At 47.0% G+C, this 23,731-nt stretch overlaps 1 protein-coding gene across 1 annotated transcript in view; it reads right to left on the bottom strand.

The window, feature by feature from the left end:
• ATXN10 (ataxin 10) overlaps positions 1-23,731 on the bottom strand; it is a 184,679-nt gene that overhangs the window by 131,588 nt on the left and 29,360 nt on the right. Inside the window, exon 3 of the mRNA XM_068273079.1 lies at positions 17,421-17,503. Within this exon, the coding sequence (XP_068129180.1) occupies positions 17,421-17,503 (83 nt within the window). The remainder of the gene's footprint in view (positions 1-17,420; positions 17,504-23,731) is intronic.

The following is a 23,731-nucleotide window of genomic DNA, read 5'->3' as shown; positions in this document are numbered from 1 at the left end:
CTCTCAGTAAAAAGGAGATGACAATAATGACCATCTTAGAGGAACTATTTGGAGGCTTCATCACCGGTGTCACGATGTAGGAAAAGACCATAAGATTAAAGAAGAGGATGCAGAGAAACATCAGGAGGCTGAAGGAAGACAACAGAATGAGCTTTCCATCCTACAAGTGAACCTTTATTTTGCCTACGGATCTGCTGTATGGCCAAACTAAACCCAACATGGAACATGGCAAATGTTGACATGTCTCATACAAGTGCTGGACACGGCCATAACTACAGGGGGGCAGCCCCTGCAACCGCAGGGGGGCCAGAGCTTTAAAAGGGAATCTTAACTGTAAAAATATGAGTTTTACTTTCCTGGGGCATCTACCAGCCTCCTGCAGCCATCCTGTGCCCTAGCAGTCACTCATGGCTCATCTGGTCCCTCGCTGCCAGCTAGTTTCGTTTGTGCCAACTGGGAGTCGGCCGCCCACCATGCGTACGTGTTTACGCATCCCTGCTGGTGCAGGAAGCTATCGCAGACATCAGCAAGTACATTTTTAGGCGTTACGGGTGTAATGCGTAAAATTTTACCCATTACAACTGTAACGCGTCAAAATGTACTTGTTGATGTCTGCAATAGCTTCCTGCACCAGCAGGGATGCGTAAACACGTACGCATGGTGGGCGGCCGACTCCCAGTCGGCACAAACGAAACTAGCTGGCAGCGAGGGACCAGAGCAGCAGTGAGTGACTGCTAGGGCACAAGATGGCTGCAGGAGGCTGGTAGATGCCCCAGGCAAGTAAAACTCGTTTTTTTTTTACAGTTAAGGTTCCCTTTAAGGGGGCCATAACTCCTACTGATAAAGGGGTCCATCCTTCAGATCAGGTGTTTTTGTGGCTACACTTTTTCTGTTAGAAGACCCCGGAAAAAATATTTCATCCGGGCCACTGGGTCACATGTGACATGGCTTTGCATTATGATGAAGATGGGTGCATAGCTGCAGGAAAGCACAGACACATAATTATTTTAGGTTTAACTCAAAAAGGAACTGTAGTGAAAATAACATTTATTAAATTTGGGGGGTTTTTTGTTTGTTTTTTTACAATATTCATTTTCTGATTATTTATTCAGTGTTTGCCCATTGTAAAATCTCTCCTCTCCCTGATCTACATTCTCACATTTATCACAGTTGGTGACATCTTTATTCCTGTCGGATGCATCTCTGCGGAATGTTTGTTTCTTGGAGTTCTGCGCACAGAGGGAGATACTTGCTTGCTTAGCAGTTGGAAACAGCCGTTCTTTCCTACATTGCAACAAGGTTCACAGACAGAATAACCGTCTTGGCCATGGCCCTGACATCACACTGTGGGAGGAGTTTAACCACAATATAAGCCATAGAAACCCCCCTAATGATCTATTTGAGAAAAGGTATTTCGCATGGGAAAGGGATGAAGTTAAATCCTGGGTTAAAGTTCATCTTTAATCTCTCTGGCGGAACGCAGTTTCTGAGGCTGCCTCCGGGGGAGGGATTTTTTAAACTAAAGTAGTTGTAGCCTTTGTAGCTAGCACTAGGCTAGCTACCATTGTCCCCCAAGTCCCCCCGCACCCTTCTGATCCCCCCGATCGCCGCCGTTATAGGTTATCAAGCCGCGATCCCGCAAGAGCCGTAGCCTCCCCAATGAGCTTTAGTCGTCGCTATGGCGACAATCAGACTTGACGTCTTCGACGTCATGCGCAATCCCGATCCTCCCCATAGCGAAGCCTGGAGCGGATTGGAGAGGCTGCGCCATTGTGGGATCCGGGAGGGGAGCGGTACGTATAACGGCAGCAATCGGGGTGATCAAAAAAGAGCAGAAGGACTTGGGGGACAATGGTAGCTAGCGAAGTGCTAGCTACAAAGGATGAAGCAAATTTAATTCCAAAAATCCCTCCCAGGGCAGAGAAATCCTCTGCGGCAGCTACCCCGAGTGTAGCTCGGGGTTAACGCCAGGGAGGTTAAGGTTTGCAGTTAATACCTCAATCTTTGCTAATCAACAGGTCTTCTTTGAGAATAAGCCTTGTTCAAGCAGCGGGCGTAAGAACAAATCACGCTCCACTTCACCCAGAACAAAACTTTGATGAGGCCCCTCCTATATTTACACCACCTCCCCTTACCCCCTTGGTGACTCCTCCCTCCACCAGGGGGCCAATAAGAGTGCAGACACCATGCCTCACTGACCTAGAACATGTGTGGCTGCAACACTTGCTCTAGAGGGAGTCCCTGAACTGGAGGAAGGGAGGGACAGAAGTCTGCGTCCCTACAGCACACCCTCCCCTTCCCCAGGCAATGGGGCTCCTCCCCCTTTTATCCGTCTGTGTTCAGGTTTGAGTATAGTGGGGTTTTGCAACTTACAGCTCAGGAAGCATAGAGCAGAAGTGTTACGTTTAATGCCCAGCAAGGTTTCTGTCAGCCATAAAATCAAACTTCGTTTACCCACTGCCCTGTGTTTATTATGCAGTCTACAACCTGACCCTATATAATCATAAATGTTTCTGCCGCAATAAATCTTATCTCAGTCAGCCTGGCTCTATCTGGTACATTGCCGGGGAAAAGGAGGCTTGTAATCTCCCCTCCCCTATTCCTGCTCCTCACTGATTTGCTGTGACATGAAGCTGAAAAGAGATATACAACTCTCCCCTCCGCAGAAGCTGCTGAAATACCATCTACTCTGTGCTCACATATATTTAGAAAAGCAAGTTAGATATGACAGTGCAGTTTATAGGAGAAAACAAAGAGAAAGGGAGGAAATGACATCAAGATTGGCTTCGGTCACAGGTAATAAAGATGGAGAATGCCTGGCAAAGTTTTCTCTTTATTTACTATACAAAATTCACTGAAATCAAAGCATGGACAGTACAATACATCTGTTATATAAGTAGAACAAGTATTTATCTACTTATATATGTGTTTTTTTTCCTGGGATAGTATGGCTGTCTCTGTTGCTTTAAAGTGAATCTGTACTGTCTGATTTATACAATAAAAAACATACCAATCGAGTCACTGTGATCTCATGACACAAAAGGGTGAGAGCCCTGCCCTTGCGAGCTTGCAATCTAAAGGAATGGGGTGGAAACAAGAGTTGGGGGAAGTATACAGTATATGTACAGGCAGTGCGTAATTAGGTTATTTAATGGGAGCATGGTCTAAGCTAGAGAATATGCTTGTGTGGGTTTTAGGGAGCGTTTAAAGAATTCAAAGGTGGGAGAGTGGCGGATGTGCTGTGGAAGGGCATTCCAGAGGAGGGGTGAGGCACGTGAGAAGTCTTGTACACATGAATGTGAGGAGGTTATTGTAGAAGAGGATAAAAGAAGCTCGTGTGCAGATCTGAGATTGCGGTTGGGTTGGTATCTGGAAATTAGTAGGGATATGTACCGGGGAGAGAGATTGTGGAGAGCTTTGTAGGTTAGGGTTAAGAGTTTGAACTGAATCCTCTGGTTAATTGGTAGCCAGTGAAGAGCTTGACAGAGAGGAGCAGCAGAGGAAGAGCGAGAGGAGAGATGAATGAGTCGAGCAGCAGAGTTCAGTACAGAATTGAGTTGTGCTAGTCGGTTAGTTGGATGTCCACCAAGCAATATATTGCAATAGTCCAATCGAGATATAATAAGCGCATGTACTAACATTTTGGTTGTGTCATGAGAGAGAAAAGGTCGGATACGTGCTATGTTTTTCAGTTGGAAATGGCAGGAGCTGGTTAGGGAGTTAATGTGAGGAGTAAATGAGAGAGAAGAATCCAATATTACCCCCAAGCACCGTGCTTTGGGAACTGAAGTTATAGACGTGTTGTTAACATTTATTGTAATATCAGGCAAAGAGGTGGACAGGGATGGTGGAAAGACTATTAGTTCAGTTTTATTCATATTAAGTTTTAAGAAGCGAGAGGACATGAAAGAGGATATAGCGGTATTAGCGGACAGGCAGTCGGGAACCCGTGTGAGGAGGGAGTTAAGGTGTGGAGCCGAGAGGTACAGTTGTGTATCATCTGCATATAGGTGGTATTGAAAACCAAATGAGGTGATTAAGTTACCAAGACCGTGCATGTAGATGGAGAAGAGGAGGGGACCAAGGACAGTGCCTTGAGGTACCCCTACAGACAGAGGATGTGAAGAGGAGGCCTGATCTGAATAAGAAACGGTGAAAGACCTTCCAGAGAGGTAGGAAGATATCCAGGAGAGAGCAAGGTCCTTTATTCCTATAGATGAAAGGATCTGTATAGTCAGACAACTAAAACAGTACTGATAACCTCTGGCATGGGGTCCGGTACAGCAGACCTCTGCACATAAAATCCAACTGGAGTACATTTACACTGGGCGGAGGGGTGTTAGAATCAGTTTTAAGTTTGTATTGCTGTTTGCGTCAGGACAGAAATTCTCCATCCAAGGACCCAAAACCCAAAACTAAATCGGTCTCTTTTTCCCCTTAGCGTCAGGCTTTATACAGAAAGAAAAAATATAAAAGACCTAAATCCGTTTCTATTTCCATAATAACTGAAAGGAAGGATATCCAAGTCACTCGGGAGAGCCAAAAGCAACATCAATAACTCAAGCGAATAAACAACATAAAAAAACATGGTTAAACTTATATTAAATTTTGATGAGTATAATATATTTGTCACACTCCCATAATTATTTCCTAGAAAAAAAGCCGTATAAAAAGTCTTCTGACAGAGTAATTACAGCCTTGTCTGCGGAGGCCGTAGAGCGGACCTGGCTACTGCCACAGCGATTCTTTACTATTAAGCACAAAAAGGAGAAAATAATAAAAAAAATAACAATAATAAAGAGACCGGATGAAAATGGGTGCGAAGGGCTAACACTCAGATTTAAACTTGTCCTCACTGAATCGGTACGGCCAAGAGGAGGCCTGGGATAAATCACGAAACGATGCAGTGCGATGTACCGCTCTCGATTGGGCTGCGCGGACGAGGATGTTGTGAATTGCTGGGTGTGGGGCTCAAATCTTCAGAAGCAGCGCCAGGTTAGCTCAGTACAGAGAGTTCATGAACAGTACAGCCAATCAGAGTGCAGCAGAAATACCGCAATGGCGAGCGCATGAGCCCACTATGGTCTAAGCTCCTATCAGAGGCCCAGATACGCTCAGCTTTAGATGATGTGGATTGCGTAAAAGATGGCGATGTACACAGGCAGAGAGGGCTACGGTGGGCCCGAGACCAGGTGTGGGGGTAAGTATGTAATAATGAATATTACATACTTACCTCGCCGTCAGTTCCTCTCAGAATCTCACCGTTTTAGTTTTAGAACTATTTCTTCCAGTTCTGACAAAATTTTGTCAGAACTGAAATGACAACTGGTGAGCACGGCAATGTCCATGATTCTCTATGGCTCTAGTAGGATAATATTACAGTTTGACAGTGTGCTGACCAGGAAGCTGTTATTGGGTAATGGCCATTTTCAAAATGGAGGACGGAGAATTCCCTTGATCAGGGGACAAACAGGACGCAGGAGAGGAGAAAGAGATTGATGAGTAGACTACATGGGAGGTAAGTATGACCTGTGTAGGTTTATTTTGACTTTTCATTTTCAGTTCAGGTTCGTTTTAAGCTCACAGAGAGAATGCTATTACATCTGTGCTGAAAAGCTGGATTTATCATTAGCTGAAGCTCCTGACCTGTATCTGCATGATTCTGTGAAACACATGATTGGCTGATTAGAGGATTGCAGGAATAAGCAGGTGTACAGATATCAGTGAGTAAGTGATCGACGAGCGTACATTTTGCAGCACATGGGTTCACTTTAAGCTCACAGCGAGACCGCTATTACATCTGTGGCGCGCTGAAAAGCTGGTTTTAATTTTCCGTAGTTAATAAATCACTGGCCAGTTAATGATAATGCCGCCGCTCAGCTCAGTAGGACGAGAAGTGGAATATATATTTTTTCGTGACCGCAGTCCAGGATGTGTTGCCAGCGACTGCACGCCGCATTTCCCAGAATCCTCTGCCCCACAGAACATAGTGAACTGGTAATTACAAGGTCATGGTATGAGCCGTGCACACAGGGGATATGGGGGGGGGGGGATACGTTATTCAGATCACTTGTTGCCGTGGTCTCCTTGCATCACCGGACAGGACGGTACCTGGGGGAATTTATAAAGAGTTGCACACGATTCCAATCGCCACTGCACAGTAAACACGAATGACTGCAGGAAAGCGCAGGCCAGAAAGAGCCAATTACCATGGCAACATTACGGGATATTGTACATGTGCCTTAGTGCCATAACTACTAAATACAATAAAGGGGCACTCCGGAGGTGCTAAACAAAAGTAAATCCTGTGGCAAAATACTTAATATATTTTTTCCCTTCGTCTATAACCTGCATTAAATGGATGAAGAATAGAGGCCTTTTTACCTCTTGTGTGTCGACTTCACTTAAGTGAAACAGAATGAGCATTATTTCACTCCTCCTATAGTTCCCTGGTGTCTAGTGGCCCCCCTCTCCCCTATGCAGTTCACCAGTGTCTAGTAGTTCCCCTCCCACCCCTAAATAGTTTGCTGGCGTCTAGTGGTTCCCCCTCACACCCGTAAACATTTGCCCCCAGTTTAGCTTGCCGGGTGGTCTAGAGTGGGCCAAGCATAATGCAATGTGGGGAAACCAATTGAGGGCCAAATCTGATGGCTCTAAAGGTCGGAGTTTGACATTTATGCCATAGAGTCACTAATTGGTTGTTAACCATCAGCACAAACTGCAGATCTGGATGCTTCCAACCAGTGGTGCTCAGTCCAAATCCAAATCCCAAAAAAGCTTTATTGGCAAGGCCAAATATATTTAGCATTGATAAAGCAAAACATTAGCATTAGCATGGGAGGGGGTGGTTGTGGTAATAAAGGAAGGATATAGGGGGTTCGGATATATAGTCCATAAGGGTGTGGAGGATATATGGGACAGTATGTGGGCTGGGATATATAGTCCATAGGGAAGGGGAATGTAGGTGGCAGTATAAGGGGTGTACAGTTCATGGGGTATCATGTTCCTCTAAGTTGGTGGCAGGCATCGAGCAGCTATTTGCATGGTTGTTTTCTCTTCCCTCAGTAGGATGTAGAGTTTTCTATCCTTATCTGTGGAGGTGAAATCCAGGATGTGGGCGGAGAATCTCTGGAAGTGGGCAGTCCTCATAGATGCGTATTTGCTGCAGTGTAGCAGGAAGTAAGCCTCATCCTCCAAGACCCCATGTCACACTGCCTGCACAGTCTCTCCTCCCGGGGCTTCCATGTCTGTCTGTGCCGCCCCGTCTCTATCTCCCGGCTGTAGGCGCTCAGACGGTACAGGCTCAGGGTCTGTCTGTCTTTGGGGGGGTGGAGCCTCTCCAGATATGGAGCCATTGTGTACTCTCTCTGCAGTGATTGGTAGACGGTGAGTTTCTGGGAGTTCTTTATGTCACTCCTCCATTCCTCTCTAGGTATCGCACCTTGCAGCATTCTTCAGGGCATAAGAAGTGGCTTAGGCTCTCTGGCTCAGTGAGGCTTTATGATGGTAAGTGCCAGGGCTGCTACTCTTGTTGTCTCTTGCTGATAATGGTAACACAGGTTAACTGACTGCTTAAAGAGAGCCCGAAGTGGGCTCAAAAAAATAAAAAAAAAAGTAGGATACCTGATCCGAAGGGCTGAGCGGATTAGGTAGCCGAAAACCCACCGCTCCTGTGGGCCGCAATTGCCCACTTTCACTTTGGTGACCTCTGGGTCACGACGCTGCACTGAGAGACAGTGCGTCTCTCATAGCGTGCGGGGAGGCGGGGCAGGAAGCAGCGCTGTGTGGACACAGCGGCATGTGTCCCATCTGCCCCCCAAAAACCACCTCGGGTTCTCTTTAAACTAGACCTTCCATGTTGAACAGTGCTGTACCACCTCCTGATGCCGCTAGCTACACACGCACTCCACTCATGGGGCGTCCATGTGAACCAGCCCAAAATGAACTTTAGAAAGGAATTTTACACATACAGTACAATAATTGCATAGATTACAATGATCAGTATGATTGCTTTGGTTTTAATTAGGTTCTGAAGTGACATCACTTTTGATAATTAAAAAAAAAAAAAAAAATATTACCAGATCAGCTATATACATTGCAAGTGAAAGCAAAGTCAGCCCATTAACCGCCTCTAAAATAAACGCCTTGCACTTCTTAAAGAGAAACTCCGACCAAGAATTGAACTTAATCCCAATCAGTAGCTGATACCCCCTTTTACATGAGAAATCTATTCCTTTTCACAAACAGACCATCAGGGGGTGCTGTATGGCTGATATTGTGGTGAAACCCCTCCCACAGGAAACTGAGGACCATGGTCCTGGCAGTTTCCTGTCTGTGAACCTCGCTGCATTGTGGGAAATGGCTGCTTACAGCTGTTTCCAACTGCCAAAAAAGCATGCAGCAGCTACATCACCTGCCAGCAGTAAAAATGTCACCATGTAATAAATGTCAGAATGTAAATCAGGGAGAGGAAAAATTTTGCAATGGGCAAACACTGACTAAATCATTTATACATAATTATTGTAAAAGTGAAGCACTTTTTTTATTACATTATTTTCACTGGAGTTCCTCTTTAAAGCATAAAAAATAAATCCCTGCAAAAGTCATTTTTGTTTTGAAACTTACTTTCATTATCCCTGGACTATGGTCACGATTATGCCTACAGGAAGCTGCTGACTACTGATGTATGCTGGGAATGGAATCAAGTACATGCACATAGTGACATTCTTTCCCAGCATGCAGCCAGCAACTTCCTGTAGGAATAATCATGTGACCACAGCCCAGGGAAAATGAAAGGAAGGTTGTAGAACTTCAAAACAAGAATCACTTTTGCGATGTCTACCAATACAAACATATAGGCACATTATCTAAAGCTACGTGCACACAGGAGGCTAAACTCAGCCGAGGCGGCCGATCCCGGGTGAGAATCTAGCGCAAGTACGTAAGCCCTCCCACCTCCACCTAAATATCCAGTTTGGAGGATTTCAATGACCCCCAATGCCTAAGTGAACCCCCAAGCACATTCTTCACCCACTGCCCCGCTACACATTCTCCCTCCATTCCCTTCCATAGTAACAGATGCATCGCTACCCTGCAGACTAGTGACACGTCTGAACAGCATTGGGCCCAGGACTATTGCCTGAAGGGTCGAGTCCCCATCCTGTCAGTACTCGTATGTGAGTCTGAGGGTTAATAAGTAACTGTAGTTTGCAAGGATGCAAACAATACCTAACTAAAATCTTCTGTTATTTGCCCGATGCTTCCCTGTCTTGGCTGACCATATACATATTGTGTAAAGCTACAGAACAATTTTTACAATTGTATAATCAATATACTATTTCATAAGGATTTATTCTCTCTGATCATTTATCGGCTGTATCAGTGATAACTTTGCTGTATTACTTCCTTTAAAGGGAACCAGAGACGAAGCACCCTTGTGTATTTTACCATATATATCAGTAAGAACATTGGAGAAAACACCTACCCTGCTCTCTGTTTCATCCTCACTGCTAAAAGTGTCTGTTATCAGCTGTGATAAGAATACCGGACTGAGCATTCAGTCTGGCTTTGCAGGGAATAATTATAGCTGAGTCATTATAGCAGAGCCACAAGGGGGCAGGCTTGGGCTTGAAAAGACACCAGAGAAGACAGACTCAGCTATAATCTTTCCGTAGCAAAGCTAGACTGAGTGCTCAGTCCGGGATTCTAATCAGAGGTGATAACAGTCAGATTAAACAGAGAACAATGAAACAAAGAGCAGATTAGGTGTTTACTGTCATGTTCCCACTATTTTATAAGGTAAAATACAAGACGGTGCTTCATCTCTGGTTCTCTTTAAGTACATGTACTTGTTTGTGCTTGTTTTGTTTGAAAACCAATAAAAATTGATTTGTTAAAAAAAGGAACTGTAGTGAAAATAACAAAGAATAAAATTGCTTATTCTTTAGTACAATATTAATTTTATAAATGATGTAGCCAATGTTTGCCCATTGTAAGATTTACATTCTGAAATGTATCACAGGAGGCAACATCTTTAGTCCTGTCAGGTACATCTCTGTGGAATGACTGTTTAATGCGAGTTCTGAAGCCAGTAGATATAATATCTGGTCTCCCAGAATGCTCTGGGATGAGAATTCCGAATAGTTAATCAGCCTAAGCTGTGACAACACTGGGAAGGGCGGGGTTACATAATATACAGCATTATATCGATATAGGAATTATTGTAAAAGTGGGCATCCTGAATACTTAACTGCATTCTACGATATGTCACTACAGGGCCTCTTTAAATTATTAAGGTGATTACATACTTATCTCACCTTCAGTTCCTCTCAGAAGCTCACCATTTCTTCTAACAACAACGATTCCTTCCAGTTCTGACAAAATTTTGTCAGAACTAAAATATATCAATCAGTTACTGTTCAGTATATATCAGTTGCTGTCAGTTATAACTGAAAGCACAACTGATGAGCAAGGTAATGTCCATGTTTCCCTAAGGCAAAAGTGGGTAATATTACAGTGTAACAGTGTGCAGACCAGGAAGCTGTTATGGGGTAGTGGCCATTTTTAAAACATGACGCAGGGGAGGAGAAAGCGATTGATGGGTAGACTACGTGGGAGGTAAGTATGACGTGTGTATGTTTATTTATTTTTTTTTAATTTTCAGTTCAGGTTTACTTTAAACATTAAACTAAAATCCCAGCACAGTGAACTAGCATGAGAAGCAGAGCATACAGTTATCACAGAATGGGCTTAATTCACTAGACCGTGATAACTCGCCTTATCAGAGTAGCATAGCGAGCGATACAAACTTAGGGCTCGTTCCCACTATCGCGAATCCGGATTCGCACATGTAATGTGAGTGGATGGGGCTGTTTCCACTCCTGCGGTGGCGTTGTGCGTTTTTTGTTGCGGAGAAAAAACGCACAAAAGAGGCAATGATTTCGCCTGCGTCGGGAATCCGTGCGAATCGCCGCTAATGTATTTAATAGTAAAAACGCATGCGTTTTTTACATGCGTTTTTACCCGCGATTCGCGTGCGATTTCGCACCTTTTCCAATGTTATTTTGCCCTGGCAGTGTCATGGTTAATTTCGCATGGCACCCTGCCATGCGAAATCGCACGCGAAATCGCGGGTAAAAACGCATGCAGAAACGCATCCGCATGCGTTTTTACAAGCGTCGGAATGCCGGCGAATCGCGTCGCAACAGTGGAAACAAGCCCTCATACCTGCTAATTGGCAATGGCACTCGTCCTGCCCTGAGCCCCTGTGGGTTCGTAGCGCTTGCTATGTTACTCTGATAAGGCGTGTTAACTTTGTTAAGGTGTGATATCTTTGATAAGGTGTGATATTTGAGTTCTCACAATTTACTGAATCTAGCCCAATAGCACTTAGGCCCCATTCACACTAGAGTGTTTTGCCGCGATTTCGGCAAAACGCTCAAACACTTGCGCTTTTTAAAAGCGCTAATGTAATGAAACCCTATGGGCCCGTTCTTACTTGGGCGATTTGTGCTAATCGCCGCAAATCGCCCAAAAACGGGCAAAAACTCCAAACGCAAACGTGTCGCCTGCACCATTTTCAGGCGATTTCCCGGCGATTGCGTATCAGTGCTATAGCAGTGCTAAAAGATATCGCGACAAAATCGCCGCACTGTTCAGCGATTTTTCCACGTGAAATCGTGGAAAAATCACTCCTGCAAAACATTGGCAAAAATTGCCTGCGTTTTGAAAACGCAGGTGTGAATAGAGCCTTAGCGTTGTGGATAAAAAGCTACGCCAGCGTGTGGCATTCGCTGGGTAGTGGTGGTCTTGGCCCTCGTGGACGCGGAGTGTTGTCAGCGCAGTGATGTCTCATCCATTATGGAGTAACGCCGAGAAGTAAAGCGACATGGAGGGAATGAGGAGTTAAATAGCCGCCGGTACCCCGTGAGCTCAAACTTCCGATAATCTTTAAGCCGAATACCAAGTAGTAAATTTAAAGATGGAGTACAGTCAGTAATTTGCTCTCAATTGAGCGTGTCTATAATAAAATATTTCCAAGTTTCTTGTCAACATCGGCGTCCAGCTCGTCTAGACTTATTATTTTGTGGGCTTCCATTCTATTATGTTGTAATCGCGGGGGGGAGGCAGGGGGTGTCTGCGGCCTTCTAGGTAGCTGCTGGACTTCTGTGTTGATACTCTGCCTCTAATACTTTAAAGAGGAACTGTAGTGAAAAAGACATAAATGAATACAATTGCTTATTTTTTACAATATTCATTTATGGATTATTTAGTCAAAAACAAAATCTTTCCTCTCTCTGATTTGCATTCTGACATTTATCACTATGCGTGACATCTTTAGTTCCGCCAGGTCATCTGTACGGAATGTTCGTTACTGGGAGTTTTATGCACAGAGGGAGATGCTGCTTGCTTGGCAGTTGGAAACAGCCGCTATTTCCCACAATGCAATGAGGTTCACAGACAGCAAACTGTCAGGACCATGACATCACACTGTGGGAGGGGTTTCACCACAATATCAGCCATACAGATCCCCCTGATGATCTATTCGAGAAAAGGTAAAGATTTCTTATGGGATGAATTTCTGATTGGGATTAAGTTCAATCCTGGGTTACAGTTCCTCTTTAAAGCAAACCTGTAAAAGTGGCCATTAACCACCCTGGCTTCTATGCAGCGGGTGGCTTTTTTTTTTTTTTTTTTTTTTAAAAAGGCTATTTTTTAGTGTAGCTAGCACTAGGCTAGCTACACTCTCCCCGATCCCCCGCTCACCGCCAGCAATGTGTACCTGTCCGAGATCCCGCGATGGGCTAGACTGCTGCCATAGCTTCAGGTGTTGCTATGGCGACGATCGGACATGACTTAATCGACGTCATGCACAGTTCCAATCGCCACCATAGCGACCCCTGGAGGCTATGGAGAGGCTGCGCCGCTGCGGGCTCCCGGGGCAGGGGGGGAGGGGAAGCTAAAACAGCAGCGATCGGGGGGGGGGGGGGGATCAGAGCGAGCCGGCGGTGATCGGAGGGGTGATGTAGCTAGCCAAGTGCTAGCTACACCCCCTCCGAAAATTTGGGGCAGAAAGACCCTCCAGGAGCTGAGCAATACACCGCAGCGGTAATGGACGAGCTGAGCTTAATGATACAATCCCCTATTTTTTAACCAGTTTTCAACGTGTATAAAAAGGTTATACTTACTAACACTGAATTACAAATTGGTTTGTGCATCACATATTTTTATCTATATAAGATGCTCCGGTCTATAGAATTTGAGGGCAAAAACCAGGGAAAAAAAATATACTAAACCTGGTGCACCCATGGTCCAGGAGCGTCTTGTAGATGTTCTACCCCAATTACTATGTTCCCTTTGTACCTCCTGTCCTCCATGTCTGCACTTCTGCCCCCCATGTCTCCTCCAATCCCCCTAAAGAAATGAAAGCAGTAGCAGTGTGCCTCTCACCTATTCCATCGGAGCCCGCGGTGATCTAAGACCTCTCCTCTCCCTCACTGCTCCCCTAGTGCTGGTCGAGTGTAATGATGCAATCAGCAGAATCCGGCACTAGGGGAACAGTGAAGGAGAGGAGAGCTCTCCGATTACCACAGGCTCCGATGGATTAGGAGAGCTGTGCTGCCGCTGCTTTCATTTCTTCAGGGGGAAACGACACGGGGAAATGGAGGATGACAACGGGAAGCTGAGGAGGACACGGGGGGAGCAGAGGAGAACACCGGGGACATAAAATGCACCATAAATTACTTTTCTCCTGTGCTGCTGTCACTTACAGTTGACTGTAAAATTCAGACAGATCTGACAGGTTTTATACTAGTCCATCTCTTAATGGGGGATTCTCAGTATCTCCTTTTTGCTTTGCAAAGCACTCCCTGGAAAGGATTTGTACTAAGATGTCAGCCAGCCTCCCTACTCGCTTAAACACTATTTTGGCAGTTGGACAAGGCAACTGCAGTTCAGTTAGTCATTTTAAAAATCAAGAAAAAAAAAAAGATAATCCCCCATGAGGAGATATACTTATTAAAATCCCCCATGAGGAGATATACTTATTAAAACCTGTCAGATTTCTACTAAGTATTGAAAATGACATAGGAAAAAAGTAATTCATAGTGCATCCTGCTCTGGAACAAATGCAGGTATGCCAGTTAGTTGAGACTTCCGGTTGCCTGAGTTCCGGATAACAAGGACTTTGCTGTACTATTTCTCTATTTTCTATTAGCTAAGTGGTTGGAGCCTCTCCCTTCCCCCTGCTGCCGGCCACACACAGGTAAGTCTAGGCCTGGCCTGCGGGGAGCCTCCAGGTAAGTTCCCTCTATTATCAGTCCAGGTATGGAAGTGGCCTCTGTGTGCAAAGGACATGACAGCATCCAGCGGTAGTGCGGGGATCCCACACTGAGGCTGGCTCTAGTACTTCCCACATACCCATTGTAACCAGGGCTGTGGAGTCGGTACAAAAATCTTCTGACTCAGACTCCTCAGTTTATGAAACCACCAACTCCAACTCCGGGTCCCCAAAATGGCTCAGACTCCGACTCCTCGACTCCGACTCCTTAGTCTAATACAGGGGTGTCAAACTCAAATACAAAGTGGGCCGTAATTGTACGCTGGGATCTAGTGAAGGGCCAACCTCAATGTCTAATGGTCCCCTCCCTCCCCTATTCAGTTCCCTGGTGTCTAGACCCCCACCCTCCCCTATACAGTGCCCTGGTGTCTAATGGCCCCCTCCCTCCCCTATACAGTTCCCTGGTGTCTAGTGGTCCCCCATCGCACCACTATACAGTTCCCTGGTGTCTAGAGGCCCCCACCCTCCCCTATACAGTTCCCTAGTGTTTAGTACTTTCACCCTAACTCCCCCATATGGCTTCTCTGGTTTTCCAGGGCTTCGCCTCCAATATATTTTCCCTGGTGGTCTAGAGAGGGCCACACACAATGCAAAGTGAGGAAACCACTTGAGGGCCAAATTTAATGGCTCTAAGGGCCAGATTTGGCCCCCGGGCCGGAGTTTGACATGTATGGTCTAATACTTACCAGGGCTGTGGATTTTGTGCAAAATCATCCGACTCCACAGCCCTGATTGTAACTCATACATTTCTGTCTGTGGTGGATAAGTCAGGAGTATCCGCTGGCTTCATGAGAGTATAAATTGGGAATTTTCGCCATTTCCTTTCTACTCAACTGGTGATGGCAAATGAGATGCTAAACATTAAAGGGACTCCGAGCACCTCTCATGGGCATGCCTTTAAGCCAGGTGACTTCCAACAAAGTGCTATGAACCTTCTAGAGGAGCCTCTTGCAATGGCCGTGCGTGTCACTTCCTCTTCCTGCTTCATTCAGTGATGCACTTCTCTAACAGAGAAGACAGGGGTGACCCGGAAGTTATAACATAGCCAAGATGGCAGCCGCGATATTTAAATTGAAATCGAACGAAAACTATTTGGTGTAGAATGGCGATTTAGGCATCAAATGAAAGAGGAGAGCACAAGCTACAGAAAGGTATGCATCTATAAGTACTTTTCAGTACTGGTCGGGGTCTTAAAGGCATGCCCATGAAAGGTGCTCGAAATTCCTTTAAGGAGAACCCGAGGTGGGATTTTGACAATGCTATCTGCACACAGAGGCAGGGTCTGCCTATACTGCCCAGCCTCTGTTGCTATCTCAATCCCCCCTAAGTTCCCCCTGCGCTCTGCTGTCCCCCATAAATCACAGCCGCACTGTCGACACGCAGTGGGTTGTGTTTACCTCTGTAGTGTCACTCTGCGTGCTCCCCCGCCTCCTGCATAGCTCCGGTCCCCGCCCACGTCCCTTTCCTCCAATCAGTGGGTAGGGAAGGGACGCGGGTGGGGACCGGAGATATGCAGGAGGCGGGGGAGCACGCAGAGTGACACTACAGAGGTAAACACAGCCCGCTGTGGCACGCTGCGTGTCGACAGCGCGGCTGTGATTTATGGGGGACAGCAGAGCGCAGGGGGAACTAAGGGGGGAATCAGATATCAACAGAGGCTGGGCAGTATAAGCAGACCCTGCCTCTGTGTGCAGATAGCATTGTCAGAACCCCACCTCGGGTTCTCTTTAAGAGTTCATGCAAACTTTATACTAGTTGCATGCAAATATATGCAGCTTAGCAATAGACCAATCAAATGCCCCAGCTTGGAAATAGGCCAATTAAATGCAAGAACTAGTGTATTTTGATTACTCCAATTACAATCTGCATACACCTCTGACACAGGAGACCTGGGTTCAAATCTCGTCTCTTCCTGTTCAGCAAGCCAGCACCTATTCAGTAGGAAACCCTAGTGCTGCTACTGCCTATAGAGCGCTTGCTAGTGGCTGCAGCTCTGGTGCTTTCTGCTTTGAGTCCCCCAGGAGAAAAGCGTGATGTAAATGTTATTTGTCTTTTCATTCAATACATTTATTATGCCACAGGAGGAGCGTTTTTTCCTTGTTTGTCTCAATATTTTAAGAAATGTGAGCTCCCGCTGTGGGAGTATTGCGCCCTGTGGAGCTGCGCTCTGCCAGGAGACGTTAGACAGGTCCTCACACTGCAGCGGAGAGCAGCTCGAAAGGAGCATGGCCTGCTCAGCTGCTCTCACATCGCAATGCACTCCGCACGTCAGCGGAGCTGTACGAACCCGACAGCAGCTGGTGGCTTGCGGAGCTCACTAGTAGAAAAAGCTGTCCCTCCGCTCAAACTGCTATAAATTTTCATACCAGGGAGTTGACCAGCACACATCCGGATCCACCAAAGGTGTAGTAATGCACAGCAGGAAGAAAAGGTGACTGGTTCTCCACCTGGATTTTAAGCAATAGTAGCTGTATTTATTGTACCGTAGTTCAGAAAGACACACAACGTTCCAGCCAACAGGCCTTTATCAAGTGTTCTTGATAAGCACGGTGGCGTAGTGGTTAGCTCTCTCGCCTTGCAGCGCTGGGTCCCTGGTTCGTATCCCAGCCAGGGCACTATCTGCAAAGAGTTTGTATGTTCTCTCCGTGTCTGTGTGGGTTTCCTCCGGGCACTCTGGTTTCCTCCCACATTCCAAAAACATACAGATAAATTAATTGGCCCCCCCCTAAAAATTGGCAATAGACTACTGTACTTACACTACATAATATAGACATATGGCAATGGTAGGGATTAGATTGTGAGCTCCTTTGAGGGACAGTTAGTGACAAGATAGATATATATATATATATATATATATATACATACATTGTACAGCGCTGCGTAATATGTCGGCGCTATATAAATACTTAATAATAATAAGGGCCTGTGTGCCGAAACCTTGTGTGTCTTTGTGAACTATAGTACAATAAATACAGCTACTATTGCTTAAAATCCAGGTGGGGAACCAGTTACCTTTTCTTTTGGCTCGCGGAGCTCAGACAGAGACTGACTGCTGGCAGGAGAGATGGGGCCAGGCACATACCTGCTAGACATGGCTCCGCAGGATCACCGATGGAGCTGAAGACTGTCATGAGAGATACCGACTCCTCAATCAACCCCGCCTTCCTGTAACACAACCACACAGAATACAGAATTATTACACACAGTTTTAAGGAGGCATGGCCCTGGGCCGTGCATGCAGCTTACAGAGGGGTACAGCGGCTGAAGACCAGGAGGACTGCAGCAGACTAGCAGAAGTCCTAGGTAGGTTAAACTGGTGAGACGGTTTTACTTAAAGCAGGGGTGTCGAACTCAAATACAAAGTAGGCCAAAACTGTACAATAGGACCTAGTCGCGGGCCAACCTCTATGTCTACTGGCCACCTTCCTCACTTATAAAGTTACCTGGTTTCTAATGGCCCCCTCCAACCCCTATACAGTTCCCTGGTGTCTAGTGATCCTCCCTCCCTTATACAGTTCCCTGGTGTCTAGTGGCCCCCTCCCTCCCCTATACAGTTCCCTATTGTTTAGTGCTTTACCCCCCCATATGGCTTCCTTGGGGTGCTAGGGCTTCAACACCAATAAAGCTACCCTGGTGGTCTAGAGTGGGCCAAACATAATGCAAAGTGGGGAAACCACTTGAGGGCCAAATTTATTGGCTCTGAGGGCCAGATATGGCACACGGGACGGAGTTTGACATGTATGACTTAAGGTGAAACTGTAGGGGGAAAAAAAGTGCCTCTGGGGGATACCTACCTCTGGAGGGGAAGCCTCTGGATCCTAATGGGGCTCTCCTCACCCTCCTCAGCCAGCCCGATCCAGTTCTGGCTCCCCCGCAGCAACACTGACAGAAATATTTACAATCAGAAGTGCACGCAGGCGCAGTAGCGGCTTTCTGATAGGCTCCGCTGGTGCGGACCGTCTGCGCAGCAGAGCGGGCGCGGCTATTTGTGCCGGAGCCCATCGGTAAGCCGATACTGCGCCTACCGCTGACAAGCCCTTGTCTGCGGATCTTCCGGGGTTCCAGCGCTGCATCCCCTTTGCTGAGGAGGAGCGGGAAGCCTCTGTAGGAGGCAGAGGTTCCCCCTTCCCGAGGTACAGTGGTTTGCAAACGTATTCGGCCCCCTTGAAGTTTTCCACATTTTGTCACAGTACTGCCACAAACATGAATCAATTTTATTGGAATTCCACCAATACAAAGTGGTGTACCCGTGAGAAGTGGAGCGAAAATCATACATGATTCCAAACATTTTTTACAAATAAATAACTGCAAAGTGGGGTCTGCGTAATTATTCAGCCCCCTGAGTCAATACTTTGTAGAACCACCTTTTGCTGCAATTACAGTTGCCAGTCTTTTAGGGTATGTCTCTACCAGCTTTGCACATCTAGAGACTGAAATCCTTGCCCATTCTTCTTTGCAAAACAGCTCCAGCTCAGTCAGATTAGATGGACAGCGTTTGTGAACAGCAGTTTTCAAATCTTGCCACAGATTCTCGATTGGATTTAGATCTGGACTTTGACTGGGCCATTCTAACACATGGATATGTTTTGTTTTAAACCATTCCATTGTTGACTTCATGGTTTTGTTGCTCCCAATATTCTCTTAGACAACCTCTGAGGCCATCACAGAGAAGCTGTATTTGTACTGACATTAGATTACACACAGGTGAACTCTATTTAGCCATTAGCACTCATCAAGCATGGTCTATGGGCAACTGACTGCACTCAGACCAAAGGGGGCTGAATAATTACACACATCCCACTTTGCAGTTTTTTTTTTTTTTTTTTAATGTTTGGAATTATGTATGATTTTCATTACACTTCTCACGTGTACAACACTTTGTATTGGTCTTTCACGTGGAATTCCAATAAAATTGATTCATGTTTGTGGCAGTAATATGACCAAATGTGGAAAACTTCAAGGGGTCCGAATACTTTTGCAAATCACTGTAAGTACCCCCCAGGGCACCTTTTTTTTCCAATAGGTTTCCATTAACTACAAAATGACCGCGTCACACCAATGAGCGTGATCACAGCAGCAGCCGCAGGACCGCCTAATGCCAATTGGCGTCAAGTCCTGGGGCTGGGTTTTGCAGATCGCGCGCGCAGATGCGATCGCCGCTCAGAGACTGTAGGATGGTGAAACCGCCGTCTATTTAGTTAGTATAGCGCTGCAATCTTCAGCAACGCTGTACTGGGGACTGCCGTGTGACATGGCTGTCCCCCTGGGGGACACAGGAGCGACCGCCAGTGATAGGCTGAAGCCTATCACAGTTGATTGCTGTGATAGGCAAATGGGGGGAGGGAGGGGAATTAAAATAATAAATAAATAGGGCGATTAAAAAAATAAAATAAATATTTACCGTATATACTCGCATACAAGCCGAATTTTTGACCCCCAAAAAGTGGGTCAAAAGTTGGGGGGTCGGCTTGTATGCGAGTTATGTGGTGGTCCGCGCTCCCCCCTCCCGCCAGCCCCCCCTCCTCCCCCCCCCCCCACCCCGCGAGCGCCGCTACCGCTGCATTTACCTTACCCGGCCCAGCTTCTTCTATTCCCCTCCTGTCCGGCTCCGTAATTCACAGCAGCGCTCTTCACGGCGGCTGCAGTAGAGAGAGAGCGGTTCCCATAGTAACCGCCGCTAAAGGAAGTCGCGCTCTCTACTGCTTCCTGCCTCACCACAGCAGCCGCTGTGAATTACGGAGTCGGACAGGAGGGGAACAGAAGAAGCGGCGCCGGCTCAGGTAAAAGCTGCGGCGGCCGCGGGGGAGGGGGAGGCACTACCTAGCGATACTGGGGCACTATACTAGCGATACTGGGGCACTATACTAGCTATACTGGGCACTATACTAGCGATACTGGGGCACTATACTAGCGATACTGGGGCACTATACTAGCGATACTGGGGCACTATACTAGCGATACTGGGGCACTATACTAGCTATACTGGGGCACTATACTAGCAAAACTGGGGCACTATACTAGCAATACTGGGGAACTTTACTAGCTATACTGGGGCACTTTACTAGCTATACTGGGGCACTTTACTAGCTATACTGGGGCACTTTACTAGCTATACTGGGGCACTACCTACCCATACTGGGAACTTTACTAGCTATACTGGGCACTATACTAGCTATACTGGGGCACTACCTACCCATACTGGGCACTATACTAGCCATACTGGGCACTATACTAGCTATACTGCGACAAACTAGGGGAATAAGGCGGCCAGCATTTCCTACCCCCGGCTTATATGGGGGTCAATCATTTGTTACTGGTTTTTTTAGGTAAAAGTGGGGGGGGTTGGCTTATATGCAGGTTGGCTTATATGCGCGTATATACGGTATTTAAAAAAAAATACAAACATCTGGGGGTGGGGGGTGATCTGACCCCACCAACAGAAAGCTCTGTTGGTGGGGAGAAAAGGGGGAGGGGGAAATCACTTGTGTGCTGAGTTGTGCAGCCCTGCAGTCCGGAAGTGGTTAAGATTTCCTTTGACTAATTGCAGACTGAAGCCCCTCCTCCCTAACCTGCCAAGGGGGACAACTACAACACAGGCTCCCAGAATAACCAATGGAAACAAAATTGCAGAAAAATCGAATCTGATTTTTCGAGAGTTTGCATTTTCAAAGATGCTAGTAGCATGAATTTGATGCTGCAATCCACTTCTCGGCTCCTAAGTGGTCTTGTGGGACCACCCCATAAGTGCCCGCCTCCTCTCACCCTGAATCATGGCTGCAGCAGTCTCCACCCTTTTTCTGACATGGGTAAGTGTTAAAGGAAATTATTCCTTTATGGTTTCTCGGGCTACACTACTTCAGCCCCACTTTGTATGACGTTTAGTCATCAAAGTTTCTTTACCCACAATAGAATATTGTACCGTGTTAGCCATCGGTAAAAGCAATCAGGATGATAACATTTATTGGCTAATTTAAAGAAATTCTATAACAAAAAAAAGTTCCCCTGTGGGGTACTCACCTCGGGTGGGGGAAGCCTCCAGATCCTATCGTGGCTTCCCCCGTCCTCCTCGGTCCCACGGAGGTCTCGCTGTGCCCTTCCGAACATCGGGGGTGTAAATATTTACCTTCCCGGCTCCAGCGCAGGCGCAGTATCGGCTCTCCGCTCGGAGATGGGTGGAAATAGCCGATCGCTGTCGGTCCACTCTACTGTGCAGGCACAAGTCTCCTGCGCCTGCGCAGTACAACGGACCCGACAGAGATCGTCTATTTCCGCCTATTTCCAAGTGGAGAGCCACCACAGCGCCCCCGCTGGACCCAGAAAAAGTAAATATTGCACAGCCTGACAAATTGTCTGCTGTACGTTCTGTGGGCTGCAGCAAGACCGCCGTGGGACACAGGAGGACGGGGGATTCCTTGATGGGATCCAGAGGCTTCCCCCACCCGAGGTGAGTACCCCCCAGGGTAACTTTTTTTTGTTACAGAGTCCCTTTAAAAGAATAAAGGCTCATAACCACGTTGCAATCTAGTGTGCAATTCTTCCGGCCACCGGTGATTCTTTGAACAACAAGCAATTGTTTGCGCAATCTCGAGACGTGGGTGCGAGTGCGCGATTAGGCGAAGTATTGCAATAACGACCATCATGGCGAATCGGATCTTTAAGACCCCCAATGACTCCCGCGCAAACTGCCATGATCGTTAGGCAAAAGACAGGCGTGTCCATGCACTGGAAAGCGGACATGGTAATGACGGGTCAATGGCAGGGCTGGACATTAATAGTACTATATAGCCAGATGTAGCTACCCCCGCCCCTTGTATGTGTAGCCAAATCCCTTCCCGAGGATTGGTGACCAGATGTGCCACCGGTATAGGTTGCCAGATGTAGGTGCCCCCAGTATAGAGAGCCAGGTATAGGTTCCTCCACTACAGGTATCCAGGTATAGGTGCCACAGAATAGATATCCAGGTATAGGTGCCCCCAGCATAGGTAGTCAAGTATAGGTGCCCCCAGTATAGGTAGCTAGGTATAGGTGCCCCTAGTATATGTAGTCTGGTATAGGTGCCCCCACTATAGGTATCCAGGTATAGTGCCCCCAGTATAGGTATCCAGGTATAGGTGCCCCCAGTATATGTAGTCTGGTATAGGTGCCCCCACTATAGGTATCCAGGTATAGTGCCCCCAGTATAGGTATCCAGGTATAGGTGCCCCCACTATAGGTATCCAGGTATAGTGCCCCCAGTATAGGTAGCCAGGTATAGGTGCCCCCAGTATAGGTATTCAGGTATAAATGCCCCCAGTATAGGTAGCCTGGCATAGGTGCCCCCAGTATAGGAAGCTAGGTATAGATGCCCCCAGTATATGCAGTCTGGTATAGGTGCCCCCAGTATAGGTATCCAGGTATAGGTGCTCCCAGTATAGGTAGCCTGGCATAGGTGCCCCCCAGTATAGGTAGCCAGGTATAGGTGCCCCCAGTATAGGTAGCCTGGCATAGGTGTCCCCAGTATAGGAAGCCTGGTATAGGTGCCCCCAGTATAGGTAGCCAGGTATTGGTGCACTAGTATATGTAGTCTGGTATAGGTGCCCCCACTATAGGTATCCAGGTATAGTGCCCCCAGTATAGGTAGCCTGGCATAGGTGCCCCCAGTATAGGTATCCAGGTATAGGTGCCCCCAGCATAGGTAGCCTGGCATAGGTGCCCCCAGTATAGGAAGCTAGGTATAGGTGCCCCCAGTATATGTAGTCTGGTATAGGTGCCCCCAGTATAGGTATCCAGGTATAGGTGCTCCCAGTATAGGTAGCCTGGCATAGGTGCCCCCAGTATAGGTAGCCAGGTATAGGTGCCCCCAGTATAGGTAGCCAGGTATAGGTTCCCCCAGTATAGGTAGCCTGGCATAGGTGCCCCCAGTATAGGAAGCTAGGTATAGGTGCCCCCAGTATATGTAGTCTGGTATAGGTGCCCCCAGTATAGGTAGCCTGGCATAGGTGCCCCCAGTATAGGTAGCCAGGTATAGGTGCTCCCAGTATAGGTAGCCTGGCATAGGTGCCCCCAGTATAGGTAGCCAGGTATAGGTGCCCCCAGTATAGGTAGCCAGGTATAGGTGCCCCCAGTATAGGTAGCCTGGCATAGGTGCCCCCAGTATAGGAAGCCAGGTATAGGTGCCCCCAAAATAGGAAGCCTGGTATTGGTGCCCCCAGTATATATAGCCAGGTATAGTTGCTGGGGACATTACTGAGGAGAGAGCGGCAGGTGCGTGGAGAGCGAAAACATCAGTTACGATACTTACATTGCCGGGATCCATGCGCCGCATGTACTTACCTCCTATGGTTCTCCTTTATACAGATGTCTGGATGGACTGTGATGTTCCTGTATACAGTGCCTGGGTGGGGGGTGGTTTTC

The sequence above is a fragment of the Hyperolius riggenbachi genome, chromosome 3, assembly GCF_040937935.1.
Source record: "Hyperolius riggenbachi isolate aHypRig1 chromosome 3, aHypRig1.pri, whole genome shotgun sequence".
Lineage (NCBI taxonomy): Eukaryota > Metazoa > Chordata > Amphibia > Anura > Hyperoliidae > Hyperolius > Hyperolius riggenbachi.
This window is presented reverse-complemented; position numbering and strand designations above follow the sequence as displayed.